The sequence below is a fragment of the Ananas comosus genome, linkage group 9 (genome assembly GCF_001540865.1).
Source record: "Ananas comosus cultivar F153 linkage group 9, ASM154086v1, whole genome shotgun sequence".
Classification (NCBI taxonomy): Eukaryota; Viridiplantae; Streptophyta; class Magnoliopsida; order Poales; family Bromeliaceae; genus Ananas; species Ananas comosus.
This window is the reverse complement of record NC_033629.1, coordinates 7,083,122-7,109,045: the sequence shown is the minus strand read 5'-3', so window position 1 is coordinate 7,109,045 and position 25,924 is coordinate 7,083,122. Positions and strand designations below refer to the sequence as shown.

The window sequence follows — 25,924 nt, the reverse complement described above, 5'->3', positions numbered from 1 at the left end:
TAAATACGAGCTTAATTATAAAAAGACTCATTTATACGTAAAATTTTAACTATTAGATCAAAGTCCAAGGAATAAGATTTTATAAATTTATTTTTTATATATATTTAATCTAATTTTTTTTAACTTATTGTTGGTTGGGCAGCTCGTGAGCCAGCTCGTATTCGGCTCGTTAATAAACGAGTCGAACACGAACTAAATTTTTCGGCTGAACGAGCCGAACATGAGCCGGCCCTAGCTCGCTCGCTCATGTTCGGCTCGTTTAACACCCCTGCTTAGCACCATTCCATCACACATCCACATTCAATATCATTATTTACTGAAGATAAGGCGCTTGCAAACCAGCTAAATGTTCCGGAGAATTAAATGTAGATTTTCAGATACGAGGAGAGCAAGGTGATAATTACAAAATATCAGGATGTCACTCTACACTTAGCCTTAAGAAAGCATCAATAGAACAACTTTTCGTACAACTGGACATTAGCATGCTTTCATAACTACTACTTCTAAGATATGCCGTCGATCATGCTGCAACTTCAATTGTCGGTCTCACCATCTGAATCGTCTGCTTCTTGTCTCAAGCGCGAGTTTTGGTCCTGAACTGTATTCCTCATCCCTCCAGGTAGTGCCATCTGAACGATGTCGTTGACCATCTGATTTGCTGGTTCAGATGTCAAACAGAATAATTAGTGATTGCAGACAAAATGAAACTGCATTTCCGTGAGCCAGCAAGTTGACTGCTATTTTCACGAGGAAACGGGACCTCATTATATGAGACTAAGTTGACCAAGTATTGCTATAGGAACATCACTTGTATGGACGCAACAAAGTAATCATCAGACGGCAACATTTAAAATTCAGGTGTTTCCCAAATGACGACAACAGTAGAAAAGCTTCAACCATTTCGACCAATTGGACTTTTTTTCTTTATTCAGTCCCATGAAGGACGCAAATCCATTATCATCGGAAAAAAGGTCAAAAACTCACCCTATGGTGTAGTGTATGTGCAGTTTGACACTCATCAATTCAGAATAGCACACTGCGGTCAAGATTTAAATATCACTTTGCTGCCATGTGGTTTCTGCTTGTTTTCCTTGAGGACCTGCCCTCAGAAAGAGCAGCAAGATAACGTGGAACAACCAATTACTCTAAAGCCTAAATTGCTAGAGAATGGTATTTTTAATACTTCATATTCAACACTCCCCTCATGTTAAGGCTCGAGGCTTTTTGATAGGCCGAGGATGTGTATTGAATTAAATCGGAGGAAATTAAATTAACTAGGAGTCTGGTAAGATTTGAAGTCGGCACATTTTGCTTTGATACTATGTGAAATAACCATTTGCCTTTAAAAGCTTAAGCTGATAGCAAACGTCATTTTTAATATACTTGATGCATGAACAAGTTGAGCGAGCACGATAGCATAGCATGAGTACTTGCAGAGGCATAGTATTCGGCACTACTTATTATATTACTCCCATTTCCGGTTGTTATTTCTCACTTTTAACTTGCACTATTATGCCTCGTCCAGATCGAATGAGTGCAGATCACCCCTCTCGGCAACTGTACCCACTGGAACCTATTGTCTTTAGTTCTTGCACCCTTTTGGTGCTTACTTTCAGATTCAACCATAAGCGGAGGAATGTGTGACCGCGGGGAGTTGCGGCTAGCTAGTCTACTCTTTATGTGCTTTAGTGCAGTTTGGACATGAAACTATGTAGTAAAGGTGTTGTCCCAATTTGAATAGAAGGATATAAGAGAAATTGCAATATTTGGAAGGATTTCAATGTTAACTCCCTTTTCCTAGTTATTGCCATTCGTCTGCATGTATTTCATGTTGCAAGCTGATTGTACTACTAGCATGTATTTCATGTTGCAAGCTGATTGTACTACTAGCAGTTGGCTGCTTTGCACGAACAGGGAAGACTCCGTCCGGGCAGCGGAGCTTCCGTGCCTGGGCGTGGCACCAATTGTACTTGCGTCACTCCAACACCCCTTAATGTAGAAATGTACAAGCTTACTGTGACATACAGTAACAGCTTTATATGAGTCTCCACCATATTCACTTAATTTCTCAGCATACGAATGATTTGCTAACCGAAAACCCTAACTAGGAACGAGAAGAAAGAGACACCAGAGCCCAGATTAGATATTACTGCGGAAATTCATGGGGTGGAAATTCATGGGCTTCCCTACTCAAATGCCATAGGTTCATATGACTCTCCTAAATATGACTAGTGATTTTTTAAGCATAAAAATAATGAGTAGCTAATCTTAAAAATCTGGTAAGTATGAAGAAACAGAAAAATACCACAACCCTAGCATAGAGGCAAAATTTTGCACTCTGTAAGAAAAACACATGCTAGAGAAGAAAAATACTGAGAAACAGCTGGAAGAATTTTGCATACCTGTTGTTGCACATTTAATTGCCGCAGCTTTCACGAAATGAATTTCTCCTCTGTGATTGCTAATAAACTTGTTCTGATTAAAAACAAAATAAAATCATTATCTTGTTTCAATACAAAACTATACTGGATGGATCAAGCATGGAAAAGCTAACAGTTCTACATATCAAGATCATCCATAAAAAAATTACTAAGAAAGTATGTTTAATGAAGATCAAAGATCATATCTGATCTTTGTACAGACGCAGGCAATTAAAGCAGCTAGACAGATGCTTACAAATTACAAGTAGGAAAAAAGCTGCATTGCGAGAGAAATAATTATAGCAAGCAAACACCCCTTGAATCGAATGTGAAAATAAGTAATTTATGCATTGCAAAGGTAAGTAGCATGGGGAGCATACAATTTCATTGGACAAGAGATTAAGCAGTCGATCAATTCTAGCTTGATGTTTGAGAAGAAATGGACGCAAGTGTCTTGAGTATAAATGTTTTGATCCCTGAAAAAGGAAGAACATTAGTAATCAGTGCCATCACAAAGTAGAAAACACAAACCAAATAACAAGTATAACAGTGCTGGTTAATTAGTATATTGTCAGACAATATAAGTATACTAATAAAATTAGCAAAAGTCAAGTATCGACTACTAAATACTAGATCTGGTTTTGTCTCAGTTGAAACAGTAAACCAATACAAAAAGCTCTCTTTATGTAGACCATTAAAATCAACTGAATATATGTTCCTGAACTAAGTTTTGATCTCAAGGTTATCTCAAGGTCTACCATCGTTTGTAGATGCCTGAAATCCAAGTACATTCAAAGCCTATAAAATGTTCTTGCTTGTCTTGCTGATTGAGTCAGCTAAACTATGACACCCCTAGTCCTATATATAAAATATAATAGGGTTAAACCTCTTAACCCGGCTATAACATTTTGGATGGTGGCCAGGCCCAGAAGGTTAAGAAAGTTAAGCGCAAGGATTTAAGTGTCGTGGCACGCGATTGTACCAGAAACTTGCCGGCACGGTGTGTGCCGGTCACAAAAAATACATATGTGCCGACACATACTAGCATGAAATATTTTATTTTCTTTTGCAACAAAATATTCTAATTATTTATTATGCATATTTATCAAATCTTTTAAACTTTATTGAGAAAATTACTTACTAATTTAAGGAATAAAGGTGGTTTTGTGTTGTGCCATCGACACGGGGACTATATCGTGTCGATATCTTGTTGGCACGATACAACACGGTGAATACAATTTGTGCCGATGGGCACTTAAATTCTTGGTTAAACATACTAGGACTAGAGTAGTGCTAGGATGGGTGACCCCCTGGGAACTGGAAAATAGGACATCACAGTTGGTATCAGAGCCATCCACCAGTCAAAAATATAAGATGAGTCTCGAGTGAGCTGGGATTACACGGCAGGTAGAGTGTGACTCTCCAACTGATTACCGTTGTTGTTGTAGCGCAGCTCCCCATAAGGTGGGTTAAAGGTTAGCGAGACAAGTCTGATATCGCTTGGTGCTTGTGAATGTGCTTGAGCCTGACAAGAACGTCAGGGCTTAAAAGGGGGAGGAATGTGACACCCCCCCACTCTTATATATGAGATATAATAAGGCTAAACATCTTAATCCAACTATAGCATTTTCGGTGGTGGCTAGACCCAAGAGGTTAAGAGAGTTAAGCATGCTAGGACTAGAGTAGTTCTAGGACGGATAACCCCTTGGGAAGTGGAGCATCACAACAGCCTCTAGTTCTTACTGTTTTGTAATCTGTTAGTGTTCGTCTCACAATTTTTTCGCACTGTCTGGAAAGAAGAGTTTCCATGTTCTATCGGAAGAAGATTCTGCTTTCAATTTATAAAACACCAATTATACCAATGCAGCAGACACACAAAAGGTACCATACCATGCACATGCAAACAGCACATAACCATGCTCTTATGGTAGTTAGGAACGAGAGCGTGCATTTGTTTGAGTTTGATGCAAAGGCCACATGCAAAAATTAATTTTTTAGGATAAGGTGCTTAAAATAACTTTCTTATGATATGTAATGGATCTAAAGAATGCAAATAACACTGCAATATTTTAAGCAAGAAATTAAATGCCCACCTATCAATTGGATCATTTTCTCCTCATAAGATAAAGGCTTGGCCAAACAAATCCTTGTTCCCAGTGAAGAGAGCAAAATAGGTGACAAAACCCTATACTTTCCACTATAACCGATAAACTAGGAAAAGATGGTTTGATTAGCAAAAGAATGTCTGGACCCCACACAGTCCCTTGGGTGCCACTCCACTCTATCCAAACAAATCATAGATGCTCCGGTCCCAAATAGGTTATCATACTTTTGATATGCAATGTAACTCATAATATATCTAACAAAAATACCTATCGCTTGAATGACAATATCTAAGATGGCTGGTCGACAAGGATTTAAGTGCCGTGGCACGGGATTGTGCCGAAAACTTGCCGGCTAGTATAGCACGGTGCATGCCAGTTCGTGTCGATGCATACTGGTTACAAAAAATACATGTGCCGATACATATTATATGACATATTTTCTTTAGCAACAAAATATTCTAACTGTTTATTATGTATCTTTATCAAATCTTTTGAATTTTATTGAGAAAATTACTTACTAATTTAAAGCATAGAGGGTTTTGAGCTGTGCCATCTGCACAGTGGTTGTATCGTGCCGATATTTTGTTGGCACGATACAGCACGGTAGATATAGCCCGTGCCAATGGATACTTAAATTCTTGCTTGTCGAACATTAAATAAAAGGATTTAAAGAATAAAAGTTTCCACTGGCCAACACGGTTTTACTATTATAAAACAACTAAAATTATTGTGTAAGCAATTGTCCGAGCAATCTATCTTGATTTCAGAATCTGATTATCTAATTATATATTTGTTCTCTCCGCATTTGGTTTAGCAGTGCCCAAAATTATCCGGCATTACGTTCGCACTCCATATACTAGCTACTACTTGGTTAATTGTCAGTTAAAATAACATTAATAGTGTTTTCAAGGAGATAAATGGATAGAACAACAGAAGGTTTCCAATATTCAGTAACATGAACAAACTAACCATCAGCAACCGCACTCTCAACTTTACATGCATGTAAATGTATTGCTGCTAAAATTTGAACCATTAGTTTTCAACAAAGAATCCAGCGAAATGGACAAAACCATGTCAGGAAATTCTAATTCATGCAACAAGTTTTATTCATTGTGAATTCATTTTGTTGGAGCAGTTTTCCTTAAAAAAGCCAAAAGCACATATATTGCATCACAAGACTTTCAAAGCAAAGAAGCATTTATAATTTGTTATGAACCACATTCCATCAGAACTATCCCTTTCTTGCATTATGTTATACAAGAAAGGGGAGAGATGAGGCCAAAGATTTCCTAATGCATCTTTCAAGTTACATACATTGCCACTGGGGAGTTGGAGCCAAACGAGAAAAGCCAACTTCGTATGATAATAGAAAGGGAACCTGCAAAAAGAAAAGGTCTGAAAAGTAAAGCTCCATCTGATTGGCATGCTCGGATTTTGGCTAAAAAAGAAAAGTTTAAAATGCACAAAACAGAAAAAGGAGCCATTTGAATGCAACAAACAAGTTATAACAAACAAAAGGGTGGTTGAAGCATATATGCTACCCTCTGTTTCAATTAAGGACGATGTTATAAAACACAGAAAACAAGTCCTAGCTGGTCAACAAACCACATAGCACCTATTTAGAAGATGAAAGCATACGCGATCTACATAAGACGTAAATTAAAATATAAATGTAAAAATGCCTTCACACTTCCACTTTGTTTCCACTGATAGGACATCACAATGGACAATAGACACCACTAAACATGATATAGGCTATCAAACTTCCAAGGAACTAAATTTCATAATTTTTTGATATAATTTAAATATAATTTACCTACTGATCAAGTAATTATCTCTAAATTGACAATTCAAATGGCCAAAAGGGCGTTTTTTGTTTAACAATGTCGAACAATCCAAATCAATTAAATTGTTTATATATAATTCTTTAACTATTTAGACTTTAGGCAAGATTTACAGTCCTAATTTTGAAATAATACTTTAATTTATTTTTTGAAGGTTATTCAATTTTAACTGTTCATCTTGACGCTAGCTAATGAACTGGGATGTCATTTTTTGAAACTAACGAATTCACTACCTAGAAAGTCCAAATATCATGTTTAGCATGTCAACTCTAAATGTACCCAGTACCAAAATATGAATAAAAACAAATGATAAAAGAACAATAATGAAACATTCTATGAAAATGTATATTGTAGGACAAGTCCACTATAAAGTTCATGTCAATATCCATCTAGCTATAAAAAATGTGTCCAAGTACGAAAAAAGACTAATAAAAAATAGTTTAATCATTTAAGTGTATGATTAACTAATATAGATATGTCACATATATATACAGTTAAAGTAGATGAAAGTAAGCGGCTTTCCCATGTGCTCATTATGTGGCACTAGATCCACATGCGAATGCAGTTTATGCAGAGCACTGCGGTGACTGCATCTGCATATGCAGGTAAATACACTGATCAATCAGCCGCTTTTTACTGTAATGATTAAGTATGAAACAAATTACAATTAAACTATCTGTAATCTGCCTTAAATTACGGAAGAGCTCATGAAACATCTATTAATTTGTTTGATTTTAGCCACGTAATGTGACTCTTTTTCCTACTTTTAAATTTACTTCGAAGCTGGTGTACAAGAAAAGCGCAATGGAATGCTATTTGTCACTCATAAAAAATAATTGATAGAATTGAGAAAATTTAAGAATTCTAGAATCAACAAGTAATACAAGGATGTATCTCAAGATAACTATGCGCTGACCAGCTATTTAAATTGTTCAATTCATTCTCAAATATTTTCTTCCTAAATCACAGGCTTAAATATAACTCCGTTCACTAGTTGTCTTGATCAAAAGCAGCCATACGCCCACGAATTGCAATCTTGATTAAAAGGAATGCTAAACCATGTCATTAGTAAATCATAAATCGTTGATTGTCGAGGACCATCTTTCTTTCCAGCTAATAACACGACCTCTTTTAGGCTTTCGTCTATAAAAAAACCCACAGGCTTTCTGTGCTTTATTTTTATCCTATACCAATGTTTCTATTTGTTGTCTCCAATTTCTCTAAATCTCTATCCTCTCTTCTGCAAATAGATTCTATCTGACAGCTTTATAGGGGTGAGGCGAATATGCGGACCATAATTTGTTGAGGGAGACAGACAAGTAGTGTAGAACAAACTCATGATCTAATAGGAGTGCTATGCACAAACTTAGTTCATAGATGCTACAAATGTTATTTAACACATGGTGACAAAGCCAACTTCAACACAAAATCAAGCTTTTAATCAGACTAGTTTAGGGCCCACGTTTCGCAACGGACCAACATCGGCAACCTAAAATTTCAGTTTGATTTTCGATTTAAAATAAAAAGTTAAATTTTGATTTCATAGTTGAATTTTAAATTATCATTCCGATTTAAAATTCAAAATTGATAAATTTTAAATGAACATCTTTCAAGCTTAGATTTTAAATATTATTTTTAACTTTTAAATATCAAATATCAAATTTAAAATTTTAGGTTTCAAATATTAAATTTTATATTTTATATTTTATATTTTAAAATTCAAAATTTAAATATAAAAATGTAAAATTTAAAATTTAGAAACTGAAATTTAAAATTTAAATATGTAAAATTGAAAATATTGAGCTCTTGCAATTACTCGAAGTTTTGGAATTGTGAGATGCATGATATTCCAAGGTACTCAAAGGGCCTGTTTATTTACTTATTAATTGATTGTCAAGTTGAGATTGATTTTTACTGATACTGAAGTTAAAATGAATAATATTTTTTCTACTACCGACTCTTGATAAAATTCAATGAGAAATGATTCGGTACTTTATTTTATAAAAAATAAAAAAAATCTTAACCATTGATCAATGGAGGTAAAGATGTAATTTTAACATATAGCAGGTAAAAGGGTTACTTCGTTATTTTTGTAATTAAACAATGAAATATTTAAATAAATTTTTCATTGATATCCTAAACTTAGGGATTAAGTTTTTACTAATTTTAGAAATTGATTGATATCCCAAATTTAGGCATTAATTTAGCCATTTATTTTAGGAATTTTAGCGTTTCTCTAATTTAGGCATTAATTTAAATTATAGAAATTTTAGAAATAGTACTATTTCTAAATACATTGAATTTAAATATTAAATATTTAATATTAAACATTTAAATTTTACAAATGTCAATTTAAGTTAGAGAAATTTTGTATTACTATTTTAAAAAATTTAATGTTGGCAAATATTTAAATTCAACATATTTAATATATTTAAGAAACTTTTAAATTTCTCTAGTTTAAACATTAATTTTGTATCACTTATTTTAAAAAAATTGAATGTAGGTAAAAAATATATGTATAAATTCAATGTATTTAATATGTTAAAAAAATTTAGAATTGATCTACTTTAGACATTAATTTTGTATCACTATTTAAAAATTTTGTAATGATAAATTCAAATTATTTAANAAATAGTGGTCCCACCGAAGCCCCCCGCCAACCGCGAGAAACCGAAGGGGCGCGAGAGGGAACGGTAGAGAGAGAGGCGCTGAGAAGCCGACACGTCGGCCACAGTAAAACTCAGGATTTAATATATCTATAGATGCTTTCCAAGGACTTCAAGTCCCATAATGTATGTCCCTCTATACAAAAATTCAGCTACTTCCAAGTTTTTTAGTTGTTATGCCCATGATGCCCGTGAAATTCACAAGAACAATAATCCCCTCCCCGCCCCCCCCAAAAAAAAGAAGAAAAAACTGGTGCCGCCGCCGCAACCATGGCCACCATATAATAACTTCTCAAGGCCCTAATGTACCAAATTGGAACTAATTGTGCTTAGAATTCCGTATCTTTTAAAGTTGTATAAATAAGTAGCTTGCTAAATATTGAAGTGCTATGTAACAAATACTTGTTAACAACACACAAATGTAGAAATTACGTACTTCAGAATTGTCGTATTAAATTAGTACCTTGAATATCACGGCATAGGGAAAAGCAACCATCCATACTGTTCAATACCATTGATGAAATTCGATATATCCCTACACACCTTGATACATGTTGGCAAGGTTCAATACTTTATGGCACAGGAGGTACCTTGATATGGGCTACTCTACTCTGCCAAAGCAATTTTAGCACATTTCTCACTATGCTGACTAGTGCAATAGGCAGGAGCATTCCAAGGTTGTGTTAGTTTTGTCCCACCTGAATTTCTTAATGAATATTCTTCAACCACTTCAAATATAATAAGGTCTTCAATTTAGTCCACTGCAACGCACTAGGCTTGCATGAGAAATCCAACTATTTGCAGTCTTGCAGGCTATGATCGTGATGTCCATGTAGACCAATTTTATAATGTATTATAGTTAATATACATGAATTTATTGAAGATGAAAAACTATCATTGTAATAGAGTTTGATTTTTAAAGTTGTCCCTATTGAACTCTTTCTTTAAGAGAGAACAATAATACTCATGAAACCCTTTATATACCCCTCTCACAAACCATAAAATGCATTAATAGCGATCACTGAGCTAAAAGTTCATTAGGTATCGTAGTCGATGGTTAAAAACATATTAGCGGACTACTAGACATCTCTTACCATTTAGCATTGAGGTCCATTTAACGCTATTGCGCAAATGGAGTTGGAGTGAAAGCATATAGGAATATGCTTTGCCGCTTTCCGATGGAACCCTTTTTATACCCCTCTCACAAACGCTAAAGTGTGCTAATAGAGATCAAAGCTCATTAGGTATCGTAGTCAAAGAGTAAACACAGTGGTGGACTAGTAGACATCTCTTAGGCCCGTTTGGCATTGAAGTCCATCTAATGCTATTAGGCAAAATGTAGTTGCAGCAAAAGCATATAGGAATTTGCTTCTCCGTTTTCCAATGGAATAGCAAAATATATATCATAACCTACTCATTGTGGCATGCACAATGTGATATTACGTACAGAAAAAAACAATATATTTTTTCATCATACTTTCCCACCTCGCATAATGCAATCTCCCGCAATCCAAACGAAGTCGATCTATGATTTGCCAAGAGATTAAAATTTTATTCAATTAATCAATCCTCCATCTGTCCACCTTTAATCTAAACTAATCAAGCCTGAACCCCTCATCTATTGTCCAGATGAGTTGATCATAGACTTTGTTCACTTTCCTTCATAGGTCACAAAAATAAAGACCACAACAAGAAACATCTCAAATAAGCAAAATGCAATGTATATCTTAGACCAACTACCAAATTACCTTATCAAATTGATTGAATGTCCTCACCAAACTTATAAACTTTATTCAATTAATCGATCATCATCCCATCCACCTTTTATCTCAACCTATCAAGCCTTAAACTCATGTATTATTTGGATTAGTCAGTCGTGGACAAGCCACTTTTCTTACATAGGTCCGCCTTCTAATTTGAATACTAAGAAATCAAGACACCACCAATATCAAGACGGTCTCAAACCCTAGATCTTAAATCAAATACAAATTTGGTCACAAATGGAGTACCTTGTTAAATTAATTAAGTATCCTCCCTAACTATTGAGGGGTCTGGAGACTCATAAACTTCATGACTTCATGAATTTGACTTCAAACAAGCATAAGAGACTAAACATATTTTGCTCATGAAAATTGATAATAAAATAGGACTAACAATGTTAATTCACTGCTAGCCATCATGGCTACCAATTGCATATTTTTCACAGCGACCTACTATTCGAGTCACTAACCAAAGGTTTTTTTCCCTGAATAAACTTTCTTACCTCTATGTATACGAAGTGTTATGAAAACCATCGATTACATAACATTGCCTCCAGGTCCTGATGCACAACATCCCATAGTTTGCTTGTAGCTTGTGGCTATGTCTAGATAATGAAGCCGCAATGGATCATCCATGTACAGCAGCCTAAAAGTGTGAATTCCATGGTATTCATTTATATAATTTGCTTGACAAACGTTTTACATAAGCTATCAAGCTACTTACCTCGGCCTCCTTTATCCAATCTACAAGATTGGTTACAAAATGTATATCAGTAAGGAGCCGTTTGGTTCACATTATGCAAGATTAACAAAGAATGTTAAAGCGTCCATAATTTTATTTGTATTGATCAGATTTCTTGAAATATAGGATTTCTCTGTTTCATTTGCACAGTATATCATGTCAAAACTCAAGAAGTGTCAAATTGATGTGTTTGATTAGTAATCATCTTTGTAATAATCCTTACAGTGAGCAAGCTCTTCCTAGAAGCATTCTAGTTTTAAATTTAACTTTAGCTTTAATTCCAATTTGAAATTTAAATTGTGAATTTTATGACTTGATTTGGATTTGAAATGTGAATTCAATTTGTAAGTGGGTCTGTGATCTTTCGTAAAAAATGCTCAGATGTAGAATATTAGAGGAGAGATGAGAGAGATATTAGACAAAAAAAGATTTCCTTTTAATTTCATTTCCTCAATTAAAAAGATTACAGGAGTTATATTTATAAAAACCCGAACAGAATCCACAATCCTACCCCGATTCAGAGTGATACTCCTTGGACTCCGTATTTTCCTTTTATGGGAAGTCGGTCCAACAGTATCATATTTGGGAAGAGCATATTAAGTACATCAAATTTGACTAAAAGATGAAATCCTACTTCTTTACGGAAAAGAAGATAATCATGGTCAAACTTTCTATAGATAGAAAGTCAAACTATTGACTGCGATTTTGAACGCCCAAACAACCCCAAAATGCCCTAGGACGCGTACTAAGTTACGTTGCCAGAATCTGACTAGACCTTCTCGATCCGCACACATAAAACAAATAATAGTCTCGATCGACATCTGTATGTGGAAGATATGCCCTTCGGACGATGTTGCTGTCTTGACTCAAACCAAACTTGACCACCCAGAGCTTTGTGGATCATTAATTTCAATTGTGAATTTAAATGTGAACTCAAATTAAGCTTTCATACATCTGAGAACTATGAAAGCTCACCAATGTCCATCTTTTAAGACATGACAACATAACTAAGGATTCGCATGAGGGTAACATTTTACGCCCTTCCATTAGCAAATTTGTCACTTAGTATGGGATGCAAACCTTCTCACGGTTCCTAAACTAGAAGTAAATTATGTATGAGGAAGTTCGTGACGTTGTATCATGGGCACAAAACAATTGTGAATTTCATAATATTGACGGAGCCAACTTCTAATTCCAAATCTAGGACAGCTTTTTTTCTTGTCTATTTTCGTCAAACACCCCAAAACTTTTGGAGTCTATTGCGAGTTCTAATTATTCAAATGATCAGTTCACACCTGATGCGGCAGTAGTAGCATCCGTATAGGTAGATAGTTTCTTAAATCATTGACCAAAATTGTTAGACTTAATAGTTCAAACCAATGTGATACCAATTCCGTACCCTAAAACAACATTGGTTCTTTTTGTCATACTGAATATGATTAGTTGAAACCTACAGCAACAAGGTTGCACATATCCATACCTAGATATTAGAGCTACCACACCAACTCAAATGTTGTATACTAAAATCGCTGCCGATCATGTTCACATAATCTACACGTAATAATGTTCTACACTTACCCTACGAAGTGTTAGCTTGCATTAATTGAAACCAGCAATACACATCATCCAAATTCCATAATTTTAAAACTACTAAATATTACTAGTTTAGTGTTGTTCTACTCAACTCAAATAGGCCTTTTTTCAAAGCTTAGAATCAGTAATGTGAATCTTTAAAAGAATTTATATAGGGTAAGGTACATGTATCTGTTCTAGCCAATGAATTCCACTTTGAGTTATGTCCTTTCCTAAACAAATAAGACTAAATCTTTTCTTATCATATCAAACCATATTATTTTGCTTCCTTAACCACTTTACCAACTAGTATTGCCTAGATCTAATAGGTCAGGGCATTTGTATCTCTATTTTATATTAGTTCTTTACTAGAAATATATAGTAAAAAAGAACTAAAAGAAAACTAAAAATGAAAAGAGTCCAAATGAATAAACCAAAGTTTGCGTTAGCGGCAGCTAGCAAATGCCTAACAGCATAACAACCTGGGTTTTGGCAGTATAATTTGTCCATAAGTTGCGATGCTAAGAATATTCGGTATAAACACAAGCATTACAACAATAGATACTTCCTAGTTTTAACATACACAAGTAATATTTGTTTTGATAAGAAACTTGTAAATTATCTTAGGAAATGTGAAGAATCCATAAGGAGAAGGAAGGAAAAATCACATAATTATCAACCATGTCGCCATTCAGTTGCAAAATGAAATATTAACGGGTAGAGGAATAACAAAATCCAGGGCTTGTCTCAAATAACTAAACTGTCAGCACTCATCCGTAAAAGATAGTAAAATATAAGTGCAATTTTTCACGTAAAGAAAAATATACCACGAAAGAAGTTTGTCAGAGAAGATCTCCACGAGGCTAAAAGATCCATAAGCTGCAGAAAACGTACATTTAAGAAAACTATTACAAATTGTTGGACGTAAAAGCTAAACTAGAACAGAAGAAACCAATAGTAACAACCAATAATTCAATGATGCAAACAACATGTCGATGTCTTCTATTTGCTGCATTCTAGATCATGAGTAAAGGACATAAATTGAGTGCAAATCACAAGTTAGGAGCCTTTAGACGATCATACGTCAAGCTGAGTTGCATTCACAGGAAAATTACTTCTTCATTCAAATAGTGGTAAGTTGGAACTCTTCGCAAAGGGTTAAATGAAAAGGTTAAATCAGGATGCCAAAAGGCAAACAAAAGAAAATATCTACTAAGAAGTTCTTCCTTGTCTCAAAAAGTTCATCCCAAAAGTCAATTCTACATTCATCAATAAAGTAAACAAATTTGCAATAGAATACTTAACTCTCAAGAAATTGCAATTATATCTCATTTATAAGGAGATTATACAAAAGTTAAAAGTAAAGTTGAAAACATTTTATACAATTGTATGCTATCTTTGTTTCCTTACAAGGCTGTAAATAGCAAGTAGCAGGCACATAGCATTTGGGCAATCTCATAGCGGAAAACATATAGCGGATGTCATAGCAGACGGTACAAACCAAATCGTTTTCATTAATAGACTAAAAAATCTTATAATAATAAGAATAGCCCTTACAAAGATTTATTTACAAAATTAGGCCTATGCGGTGAATGAATCACCGCTTTCTAAATGCGACGAATCATACATCGCTTTTTCCAAAGCATTAAAATTACTTTTAGTGTTTAATACTATACATTCATCGAAATTCTGATGTAGAAAACATACAAGTTAGGTGAATTTCACCACTTTCTAAAAGCGGTAAATCATTCACCGCTTTCGGCCTAGTTTTAAATATTAAAATTTTTTTAATTTTAAATTTTTAAAATTAAAAATTAAAAATTTGACCATATAATTAAATCAAGAAGATCTATTTTTAACTTTTTATAAACTATAGATTAAAAACTGCCTAATTTTATATTTCTTCAAAAAATGAGCTTTACAAATAAAAAATATTCAAAATACATAAACAAAAATTTAAATTATAACTTTTTTGCTTACATAATAAGTAAATCTTCGATTTGCAATTGTTTGCCTCTTTTTTAAGCGACAAAAGAAAAAAAAGGGGACACAAAGGCCCACCAAAAGAAAAAGGAAAAAGATTCCCACTCCCCACAGGTAGCACAGTGTGCGTTCGAAGGGAGAGGGGTGAGTGTGCAAAAAGAGAAAAAAAAAACCACAACAGAAATAAAAATAAAATAAAATAAAACCGGCATGATAATGTGCCGCGATACCCACTGGGGTATAGCGTCCTGTAAGACTCCCCTTGTACCGTGCCCCCATACTGGGGGCACGATAAGTGTTGCCCCATGCCATACGCCACAGGCCAGCACTTGAATCCCTGAGTAAAACTTTCGACATCGGTTCTTTATGTACATGAAAACTCTTTTAATCTATTTTCAAACTTGCATTTGTGGACAAAGCTAGAAAATCAAATTTTCCCACCATCCCCCTACTATGAATGGTTTTAAGGAGAATTTTAGAGTCTCTCGAAGTCATTCAATTAATAGTCTTTCATAGGCATTTATTAGCCTCATAGATTTTATGTTGGTTGATAGGAATATGGCATCAATTTCACGATCAATGAAATTAAGCCAAAACACAAGTGTATAATTGGTCAATCGTTTCAAGTGAGCCTGACAAGCTGCTTTGTTAGGTAAAAGTAGTTTAAATGATGTCAAAGTCAAATGAAAAGTCAAGCCAAACAATTATACTAAGGTTCAAGAAGGCATATAGTTTATATGCAAATTATAGATAAACTAGATGTAGCACAAGTCACAAAGAAAGATATACAATATAATAATGAACATAATGAATATTAGAATATCTTTGACAATTAATTTCTTGGAGGCTGATGCAAGACTAAATGAAGCATCTTTATTTTATTTAGATTTGTTTAGTTTTCACTCTTTGTTTATGAATTTACAATTTGGTTCATATTGTTTATTTGTTATTAGATGGTTTGTGGTCTGCCATCTCGATGATGCACGTGGGTTTTGAAAAATATTTTCTCCAAAATTCTAACTTTACCCCCCATATAAATAACACTGCTATCAAATTGCCAAGAACTACATAAGAGCATATGGCCAACATCCATAGGAGTTACATCACACCAAACTTCATTTTTATAAGTTTTACCCAGGGATTAAAGTGCCTATTGGCACGGGCCGTATCCACCGTGTCGTATCGTGCTAGCAAGATATCGACACGATACAGCTCTCATGCCGATGGCACAACTCAAAACCTTCTATTCTTAAAATTAGTAGGTAATTTTCTCAACAAAGTTCAAAAGATTTGATAAAAATATATAATAAATAATAGGCATATTTTTTGTTGCTAAAGAAAATAAATATTTCATGCCATTACGTTTCGGCACACATATATTTTTTTGACCAGCACGCATCGGCACAGCCCGACACGCACTGTGCCGGCATGTTTCCGGCATAACCCCGTGCCACGGCACTTTAATCCTTGGTTTTACCCATGGAAAAGGAAACAAGACAACACTTGGTAACCTTTACTTTTTGCCTTTTTAAACCATGCAATTGTCTACAGCCTAGGACATGGTTCCGTTTTCAAGTTGAGCTTCTTGATCATATTTGAGACAATATTCTAGCAACTGTCATCATCGATAACAAGAGAGCACACCTTGCCATAGGATCTACTGGGAGTTCTTAAGAGATTGTTTCGAAGCCCATCATTACAATCTTCCTTTGGACTAATGACTGCTCTATGCATCACTAAGAATTCTCCTTCCTTAGGTGCAATCTCTTCACACTACTATTCAACCCCTTCATCAAATCGTGTGTGACGAAGTGAATTCTCGAAAGCCGAGAGTTGGACTTCGTCCAGGATCGACTAACTGTAGAGCGAGTAGCCTTCGGAAAAGCCAGAATGGCACGAAACCCAAAAAGTGCATTTGAATGGAGTCCGCGAGAGCAAATGATGCAAAAACCTGCACTGGGCGGATCTGCTCTCGGGGACCGGTCCCTTGCGGGAGGGACCGGTTCCCGAACATGGTCTGCGCGGGTTTGCTCTCGGGGACCGGTCCCTGGCAAGGAGAGACCGGTCCCATCGGCTGGTGGTTGCGGCAACGCGCGAGGCAACCGGTCCCTGGGCCAGGGAGACCGATTCTCGAGCGCGTGGAAATGAGGAAGGTCCTCTGGGACCGGTCCCAGGCAGGGAGAGACGGATCCCTCCGCGCGGGTCTTGCCCAGTCTGGGCAGTGCACAGAGTGGAAAGTTGAGGGACTTGTATGCATATTGTTACAATAGAAGGTTATGAGAGGGGTCTCTCTCTCTCCTCACATTTTCCCCCTCACTCTCCCTCAGCCGCTCCCTCTCTCTGTGCATGAAGAAGAGGAAGAAAGAGAAGAAGAATAGAAGGGAGGAAAAAGAAGAGAAGAAGAAGAAGAAGAAGAGGACTAAGAAGGAGATCTTCCTCCTCCTCTTCATCTTCTCCTTGGTTGAGGCTTCTTGGAGAGGTAAGCTTCCAAGCCCTCTCATGGTAGATCATTAGAGATGGATTTTTTATCTCTAAAATTAGTTTATTTGGAACCCTAGCATGCTATCTAGATAGATTCCCCTCATTTCATAGATCGATTTGGTGGATTTGGCTATAGTAGCATCTAGGGCACCCAAAATGGAGTGTTGGTATTTGTGAGGGTTTGATCTCATTTGACCCTCTGTAAACCTAATTGATAGGTAACGAAACGCGTTGGCGAAGTCGGTTCAACGATCCGACGAGCCTACGAGAAGATATTGCCGAAATAAGGGTTTTCGGCTTTGTTATCGCCTGGAGGGCCGAGGCGACGTCCATAAATCGCGAGATTGGGTCCCGAGCACTGTAACAACAAAGCGAAGACCTTTAATTCTCGGAACTGCAAAGCAGCGCGCGGTTGGAGCGCAACTGCGAGATCGGGCCAAACCGGATGTCGAGTACCGCGGGAGGCCGATTGCAAGTGTCGACAAGCAATCGGAAAGCAAACTAAGGTGGGTTGTACTTACCGAAGCGACTAGGTCGCCTGTATGTCTAAGTAAAATGAATTCATATTGATGCATGTTAATAAAATGACATAGATGATGCATGTGGTAAAATGCTAAGTAGATGCATATAAAATGATATAGAGATCATAGAACGCATGATTAGCGTTGTGAGGATATGCACGTAAACTAGGTTGATAACTCTAGAATTAATAGAGTTGATTGACAAGAGAACCGGATAGAGGACAATTAGATACTCTATTGGACAACTAGGATGTCAAGTAGATCGAGTGGCACCTAACCTAGTGTTAAAGAACATAGGTTGATCAAGTGAACCTAGAGTCGAACAAATCTAGGTGTGTATGGCATCGAACCTAGTGTTAGTAAACATAGATCGAACAAGTGAACCTAGAAGTTGACATCTAGGTAGAGGTGATATAGAACCTAGAGTATTGGAACCTAAGCTACGTATGTAATAAACCTAGAGTGACATTGAACCTAGGTTGTTGAGCATAGTGGTAGCGACGACAAGGATGTTCTAGGTCGACAGCATAGGGTTGGTTATGGACCCTCGACCTGTGGAAGCGGATTCCGGAATCCCAAAACTTGTGATGACCCTGGTATCAAGGCTAGGGCGTGTGCGACGATTTCGCCGCCGAGGTTGATACCTAGGGAGGATCGGGGGCGAGCACATGGGGCTTACCGCCCGAGGCTTGAACCATTGTCGTGGCGTGGGCGACGATTTCGCCGCCGGATAGTTAAGCCAATTGTGGATCAGACCGCCGGGATTGACTGAAACCATTGCTGGGTAAGTACGATACGGGTGCCGCCAGGTGGCTGAGTCGTGACTGAAACCATTGTTGGGTGAGGTGCGATTAGTTCGCCGCCAGATGGATAGATCATGACTTGAGTCCTCGCTAGGTAAGTGCAACATGTTCGCCGCCAGAATGGCTATGTTAAGGGACTTGAGCCGGGTTCATCGTGTGCAACGATTTCAGCGCTAAGAGCTAAGTCACGGAGAGCGGTAGGCTGTTGAGCAGCCAGTGTGCGGAATATCCGCGGATGATTGACTCGAGGCCGAGTCGGGTGGATAGCTTCGATAGGGTAGTGGAACCCTTATAAGCTAGTGATAGAGGCTAGAGCTAAGGTAATAGAGACCTTAGAAGCCAGTGGACTTGAGTGTGATCCTAAGGTAATAGAAACCTTAGAGTTGAATGTTATGAGCTAAAATTAGCCAAGTAAATGTAGAATCAATTGATCTACTATAGTTGCATGATTTTCATATCGCATATTGTGAGGCATGGCATGTATTTCAATTTGAATATATATTTGTTGTATATTGTTGAACTAACATGTTGCAGTGCCTCCTCGGACCTATTGGTCGAGCTTTTCCCTTGGGTGGTCGTACCCACTAAGAATCATAGAGTTGGTTCTCACCCCACGTTGTTTTGGGGTGTTTCAGGTACACACGTGAGCGGCGCGGCGGCGCGAGGCAAGGACGTAGCTTCGTAGATAGCGCCCTACCCCAGAGACTGAGATAGTAGTACCCCGAGTCAGCAGGGCTTAGGGGTTAGAATGGGATGACAACAACCAACGTGTATTAAATGTAAATAATGTGATTGTATTTGGAAGTTAAACACATGTAAAAGAAAAGGTGTGATGTATAAAGTGTATGAAATGAATGCTTGTAATAGCAGTTAGTTTTTTGTTATTGATACTTCCTTATGCAATCTTGATTGAGATCAGTTCCTAGTTAGAACCCTTGTATTGTACAGGTTGCGACGCCTAGGACATACAGGAAAAACTCTGTCCGTTCGGCGGTCTGTTCGCGGCGCCGCGACCCGGCCAAATAGGCGGGCGGTCGCGGGGCGTGACATCTTGGTTCTTCTAAAAAATCTCAATTTTTCTTCATTGCACTCTACATCAACAAATATTATGCTAACGTCCACTCGCCTCAACAGACATTCACGAGCATAGCGACCACCTTACTTAACTAAAAACAAGTAATATTTCTTCATTGCACTCTACATCAACAATTATTATGCTAACGTCCACTCGCCTCAACAGACATTCACGAGCATAGCGACCACCTTACTTAACTAAAACAAGTGGAAGATTGTTTGGTGTGACTTGACTATCCTCCATGATTGGTCGTGGTCTTCGCAGGACCACCAAATTTTGTAGCACCAACATCATATGTGAGGACTCATCCTTTGTAGGTGGATAAAGACTGCACACATCAACAACTTTTCTTAACCACTTTTAGTTAATTTTGCTTCAATTTAAGAGCAAGTTGAAAAGCATCATGTAACCTGCATATTCATTGTTTGTAATTCTACTTCGTCACGAATTGATACTTTTATACCACCCCTTGCAAAAAGTTGCTCCTTCGTCTCTTGAATGTCATTGCGAGCCATCAATTGGTAAAATTGTTCAGTGTACTCGATAACACTTCTACTTTTTGAAGGTTCTTGAATTGCAAAAACATGTTTTGAGCAAAATTCGCAAGTAGAAAATGCTCTCAAAGCTTGGAGCTTTTCTTTTCCCAAGAAGAGATCTTAGGCTTGCCTTTAGAGGTGAAAACAGATTAGATATTATCTGAAAATATTCGCATCCATATTCAATATTATCCATATCTGGATTGAAAATATTTGGATCAGGTTGGATATGGATATGGATATGGATATGGTTTTAGAGAGTCAAAGATGTCCACAAAAAAAGGATACGAATATGGACATCTAGATTTTTTAGTACTATTACATATTTACATTTACATTAATATGTATGGGATGATAATATATATATATATAGAGAGCTAAGCTGGTATACTATCAGTAGCACGGAGGCCTCCGTGCTACCAAGTTGTTTTCAATAATGCGGCTTCCAAATCGACGATCAGCTCCGTTAGACTTGATTTACACTATTAAAAGTATTTGGAAACTAAATTTCATAATTTTTCGATATCATTTGGCTAGTGATCAAAAGGTCTCAAAATTGACAATTTTAATGGTAGATGTGATGCGTTTGTGAATTTAACAATGTAAAACAATCCATATCTGATGAAATTTTTATAGAAAATTATTTTCATTATTTAGAGTAAGATCAGTACCTCTGATCTTAAATTCAAATATTTTATCATCATTTTATATGAGATTTTTATTTTCAGCCGTTCATTTTTAGACTACTCGTTTGATAGGTAAATGATACCGAAAAATTATGAAATTTAGTTTTCAAATACTTTCAATAGTGTAGATCAAATCTAACAGATATATATAGATCTAGGCTGGTATACTATCGGTAGCACGGAGGCCTCCGTGCTACCAAGTTGTTTTCAATGATGCGGCTTCCAAATCGACGATCGGCTCCGTTAGATTTGATCTACACCATTGAAAATATTTGGAAACTAAATTTCATAATTTTTCGGTATCATTTACCTAGTGATCAAAAGGTCTCAAAATTGACAATTTTAATGGTAGATGTGATGGGTTTGTGAATTTAACGGTGTAAAACAATTTAAATCTAATGAAATTTTTATAGAAAATTTTTTTCACTATTTAGAGTAAGATCAGTACCTCTGATCTTAAATTCAAGTCTTTTATTATTATTTTTTATGAGATTTTTATTTTCAACCGTTCATTTTCAGACTACTCGTTTTATAGGTAAATGATGCTGAAAAATTATGAAATTTAGTTTCCAAATACTTTCAATAGTGTAGATCAAGTCTAACGGAGCCGATCGTCGATTTGGAAGCCGCATCATTGAAAACAACTTGCTAGTACGGAGGCCTCCGTGCTACCGATAGTATACCAGCCTAGCTCGCTCGCTCTCTCTCTCTCTCTCTCTCTCTCTCTCTCTCTCTCTCTCTCTCTCTCTCTCTCTCTCTCTATATATATATATATATATATATATAGTAGGTCTTGTGTGCTATTAGGAGCACGGAGGCCTCCGTGCTCCTAAGCCGTTTTCGATGATGGAGTTTTCGAATCGACGATCGATTCCGTTAGACTTGATCTAGCGTATTTGAAATATCTCGAAAATAAATTTTACGATTTTTTGACATCATTTACCTAGCGATCGAAAGGGTTTAAAATAAATAATTTTTAATGGTTGATGTATACCGTTTGCAAGTTTAACGGTGTATAAGTATTCAAATCATATGAAATTTTGCTAGAAAATTCTTTATACTATTTACAGCAAGATCAATGTCTCTGATCGAAAATTTTAGTACTATATCACCACTTTTTGTGAGATTTTTATTTCCAGCCGTTGATTTTGAACCCTTTCGATCGCTAGGCAAATAATATCGAAAAATCGCAAAATTTATTTTCTAGATACTTCAAATACGCTAGATCAAGTCTAACGGAGCCGACCGTCGATTTGAAAGATCCATCATCGAAAACAGCTTAGGAGCACCGAGGCCTCCGTGCTCCTAATAGCAGCACACAAGACCTACTCATATATATATATATATATATATATATATATATATATATGTATATATATATATATATATATATATGTATGTATATATATGTATGTATATATATACATATATATATATACATATATATATACATACATATATATATATATATATATATATACATACATACATATATATATATACATACATACATATATATACATACATACATATATATATATATATATTATGGGAAAATAAGGTGATTTTTTTTATGTTCTTTGTTTATGTTATTATGAATTTTATATTATGGCATTTATATTTATTATATCTTAGATTTTATTCAATAAAATATAGGTACATAAAAATTTAAACATAAGTGTGAAACTTAAGTTGTATTGGCAATTACTCTAGTTCATATTTATATGTACGTACTAGTATATATTATTATCCGAATAATATCCATATCCAAATCCAAATCCAATCCATATCCAAATTCGAAAAAGTATCTGACTATATCTGAATCCATTTTTAGCGGATAAGGTAACGAAAATTTAGCATCTGACAAATATCCAAAAGGAAATTCACACCCGAATAAAAAAATATGGATGCGGATATGGTTCTGTCCAATATCAGACCGTATCCGATCTGTTTTCACCCCTACTTGCCTTTGCGAAGTCACAATTCTTCGACCTTGTCCCACCAAGTCGAAGCACAGCCACAAAGTCAGTGACCACTAGCTTTTATCTTGTAGTACTCAACGACATCCCTACATTTAAAGAATTTCTCAACAGCACAAAGCCAGTCAAGAAACTCTTCGGGCCAAAGACGATAATCGAATTCCAAGAAACCAACCTTGATGGTATCAAATGTATGGAGAAAACTCTCCTTAATTGTCTCCTCCCGAACCTGCCAGCTGGCAAATGGATTCACATCTTCGTCTTCATCATTGGAATACCCATAGCTTGATGTTTTAGAGCTATGAGCCTCCTGTCGTTCAAAGCGCACAGTAAGCTACTCAACTTGCCTTCAAAGAACTCGAATTTTTTCACCTTTATCATCTCTTATACTGCCCATCATCAGATCTCCATGCCTTCCCCATCCTCCTTCTGTCGCCATGAGACAAGAACTCATCTAATAACCTCACTCAATCTCTAATACCAGATGATGAGGGTGGACGATAGAGAAAGGGAAGAAGAAACTTAAAGCACAACAAAGCAAAGCTAGACAAAGTTGAAGTCAACAAACTCACTATCAATTCATTAATCAAAGATAATTCAAGACCAAACTGACTCAAGCCGATGCTATAGACCCCTTTTATAGATCTCTTAATGTTAGTTGCTTAATGTTAGTTGCTAATTATGTAGATCTCTTAATGTTAGTTGCTAATTATGAACTTCTTGACTGATGAACCCAACCCTTAGACTCCATAAACATTCAAAACACTAGTTGCTAGTTACAAAGCAGGAGAACCACAAAAAAAACTAGAAAGTCGCTTTGTTTCCCATCCTAAATCTGCACAAGATTGTAAACTAAGTAGATGTTTGGCCTAGATTTTGAAAAGAGATTTTGGGCCCAAAAGTGATTTTTGGTTTAATAAAGCGTTTGGCAACCTAGTTTTCAAAATCTGATTCTGATTTTTCGAATCAGTTTTTTTATTTTCGAGGCCAAAATTAGTAGCCAAACCTACTTCTTGAAATCTGATTCTAATTTTGGAAAAATTTTAAATTTTATTTTAAATTTAGATTCAAAATTAAAATTTAAATCAAGCTTTAATTTTAAATTTTAAATTTCACATTTGAATTATTAATTTTCAATTTTAAACTTTTAAATTTCAAATTTTAAATTTAAAAATTCAAAATTTTAAATTTGTGAAATTAAATTTTAACATAAAATTTAAATTTGTGAAATTTAAAATTTAACATAAAATTTAAATTTTGAAATTTTCAAATTTCAAATCTAGAGTTTTAAATCTTAAAGTTTAAATTTTATATTTATATTTTAAAATTGTAAGTTTTAATTTTCAAATAATGGATTTTAATTTTTTAAAATTCAAAATCTAAATTTTTTAATTTCAATTTTAAATTTTAAATTTTAAATTGTAAACATTAGTATTTAAAATTTCAAGTTTTAAATTTTAAATATTCATTTAAATTAAAAATTTTAAATTTGAAATTTCAAATTTCAAATTTCAAATCTAATCTTTTGAAATTTAAAATTTAAAATTTTAATTTTTAATTTTTAATTTTAACTTTTCAAATTTATATTTTAAATTAAAATATCAAATTAAATTGTGTGCAAATTTATAATTTAAATTTAAATTTTAAAATTTAAATTCAAATTTTAAATAATTTTAAAATAAGATTTAGTAAAAAAAATTTATTATTTACAAACAGCAGAAATACTTCGCCAAACAGCATTCCAAAATCACTTCAGAAAAATCGTTTTCGATCCAAAACTCAACCAATCGCTACAGCTTTTAACCAAAATCAATTCTTCAAACCAAAATCAATTCTGTAGAAATCACTTTTCAAAATCTAGGTCAAACGGGCCCTAACTCCTTGGAATTTTGTATCATTGAAAAGTGCTTCAAGTCTAGTTTCCAAAGCATCAAACAAAGTGCAATTTGGATAATTCTAGAGGAAGTTATGACAAAAAAACATTGAACAATGCATAGGCTAACTAGGTCGAAGTTATGACAAAAACATTGAACAATGCATAGGCTAACTGGGTTAACCCGAGAATGACTTTTCACCTTTCATTTCTTTCTTGTGATGCACTACATCAGTATTCTTCTGTTATGCAACCCTCCCCTTGTTGTTGTTTATTTGTTGCTGCCTTGTGCTGCTGTTCTTTCAAATCTATAGATTGGTTGATGGTGGTTTTGGATTGGAATTGATTTGAACTGAACCATAACTCATTACAACTTCAAAATTATTATATCTTGGCACAACTTTTGAAGATAAAAGAAATTCCAAGGGCTCCAAGCACAACACAAGTTCTCGTTCCAATTTGATTAATTTTCTTTTCAGTTATTATCAGTATCACATCAGAATGTTTAACTTTCAAAACAATATAGGTTTTTAATTGAGTTATTATTTTTTGAACTACACCAAAGGCATTACATTTAAAAAACTTTAAAAAAAAAAATCCAATCAAACAAATAAAACAGAGAAAGTTGAAAATGGTAGTGTTTTATGCATTTATAGTAAAAAAAAACCCATGGCATATATTACACTACCAACCTGCCCAATACAAAAGCCATTTTTCCTGTTCATTCTGATCTTTCTTCTCTATAGCTTTGAAAGTTGAGTATACAGGCAAAGCAATCCCCACAGTGCAACTGCACCACATAGATATAGCCAAATAAAGACATAGAACAACAAGTTTGACACAACCTCACCAATTTCATACTTTATAGAAAAAGAATT

The 25,924-nt window shown here is 35.3% G+C and overlaps 1 protein-coding gene across 1 annotated transcript in view; it reads right to left on the bottom strand.

Annotated features, from left to right (window-relative positions):
• The window catches only part of LOC109715197 (HVA22-like protein k), a 29,375-nt gene continuing 3,763 nt past the window's right edge, over positions 313-25,924 (bottom strand). The window contains exons 4-9 of the mRNA XM_020240095.1: positions 25,739-25,836; positions 13,937-13,988; positions 5,840-5,903; positions 2,801-2,896; positions 2,403-2,475; positions 313-658 (exon numbers count right to left, since the gene is read on the bottom strand). Of these exons, the coding sequence (XP_020095684.1) occupies positions 534-658; positions 2,403-2,475; positions 2,801-2,896; positions 5,840-5,903; positions 13,937-13,988; positions 25,739-25,836 (508 nt within the window). The 3' untranslated portion in view covers positions 313-533. The remainder of the gene's footprint in view (positions 659-2,402; positions 2,476-2,800; positions 2,897-5,839; positions 5,904-13,936; positions 13,989-25,738; positions 25,837-25,924) is intronic.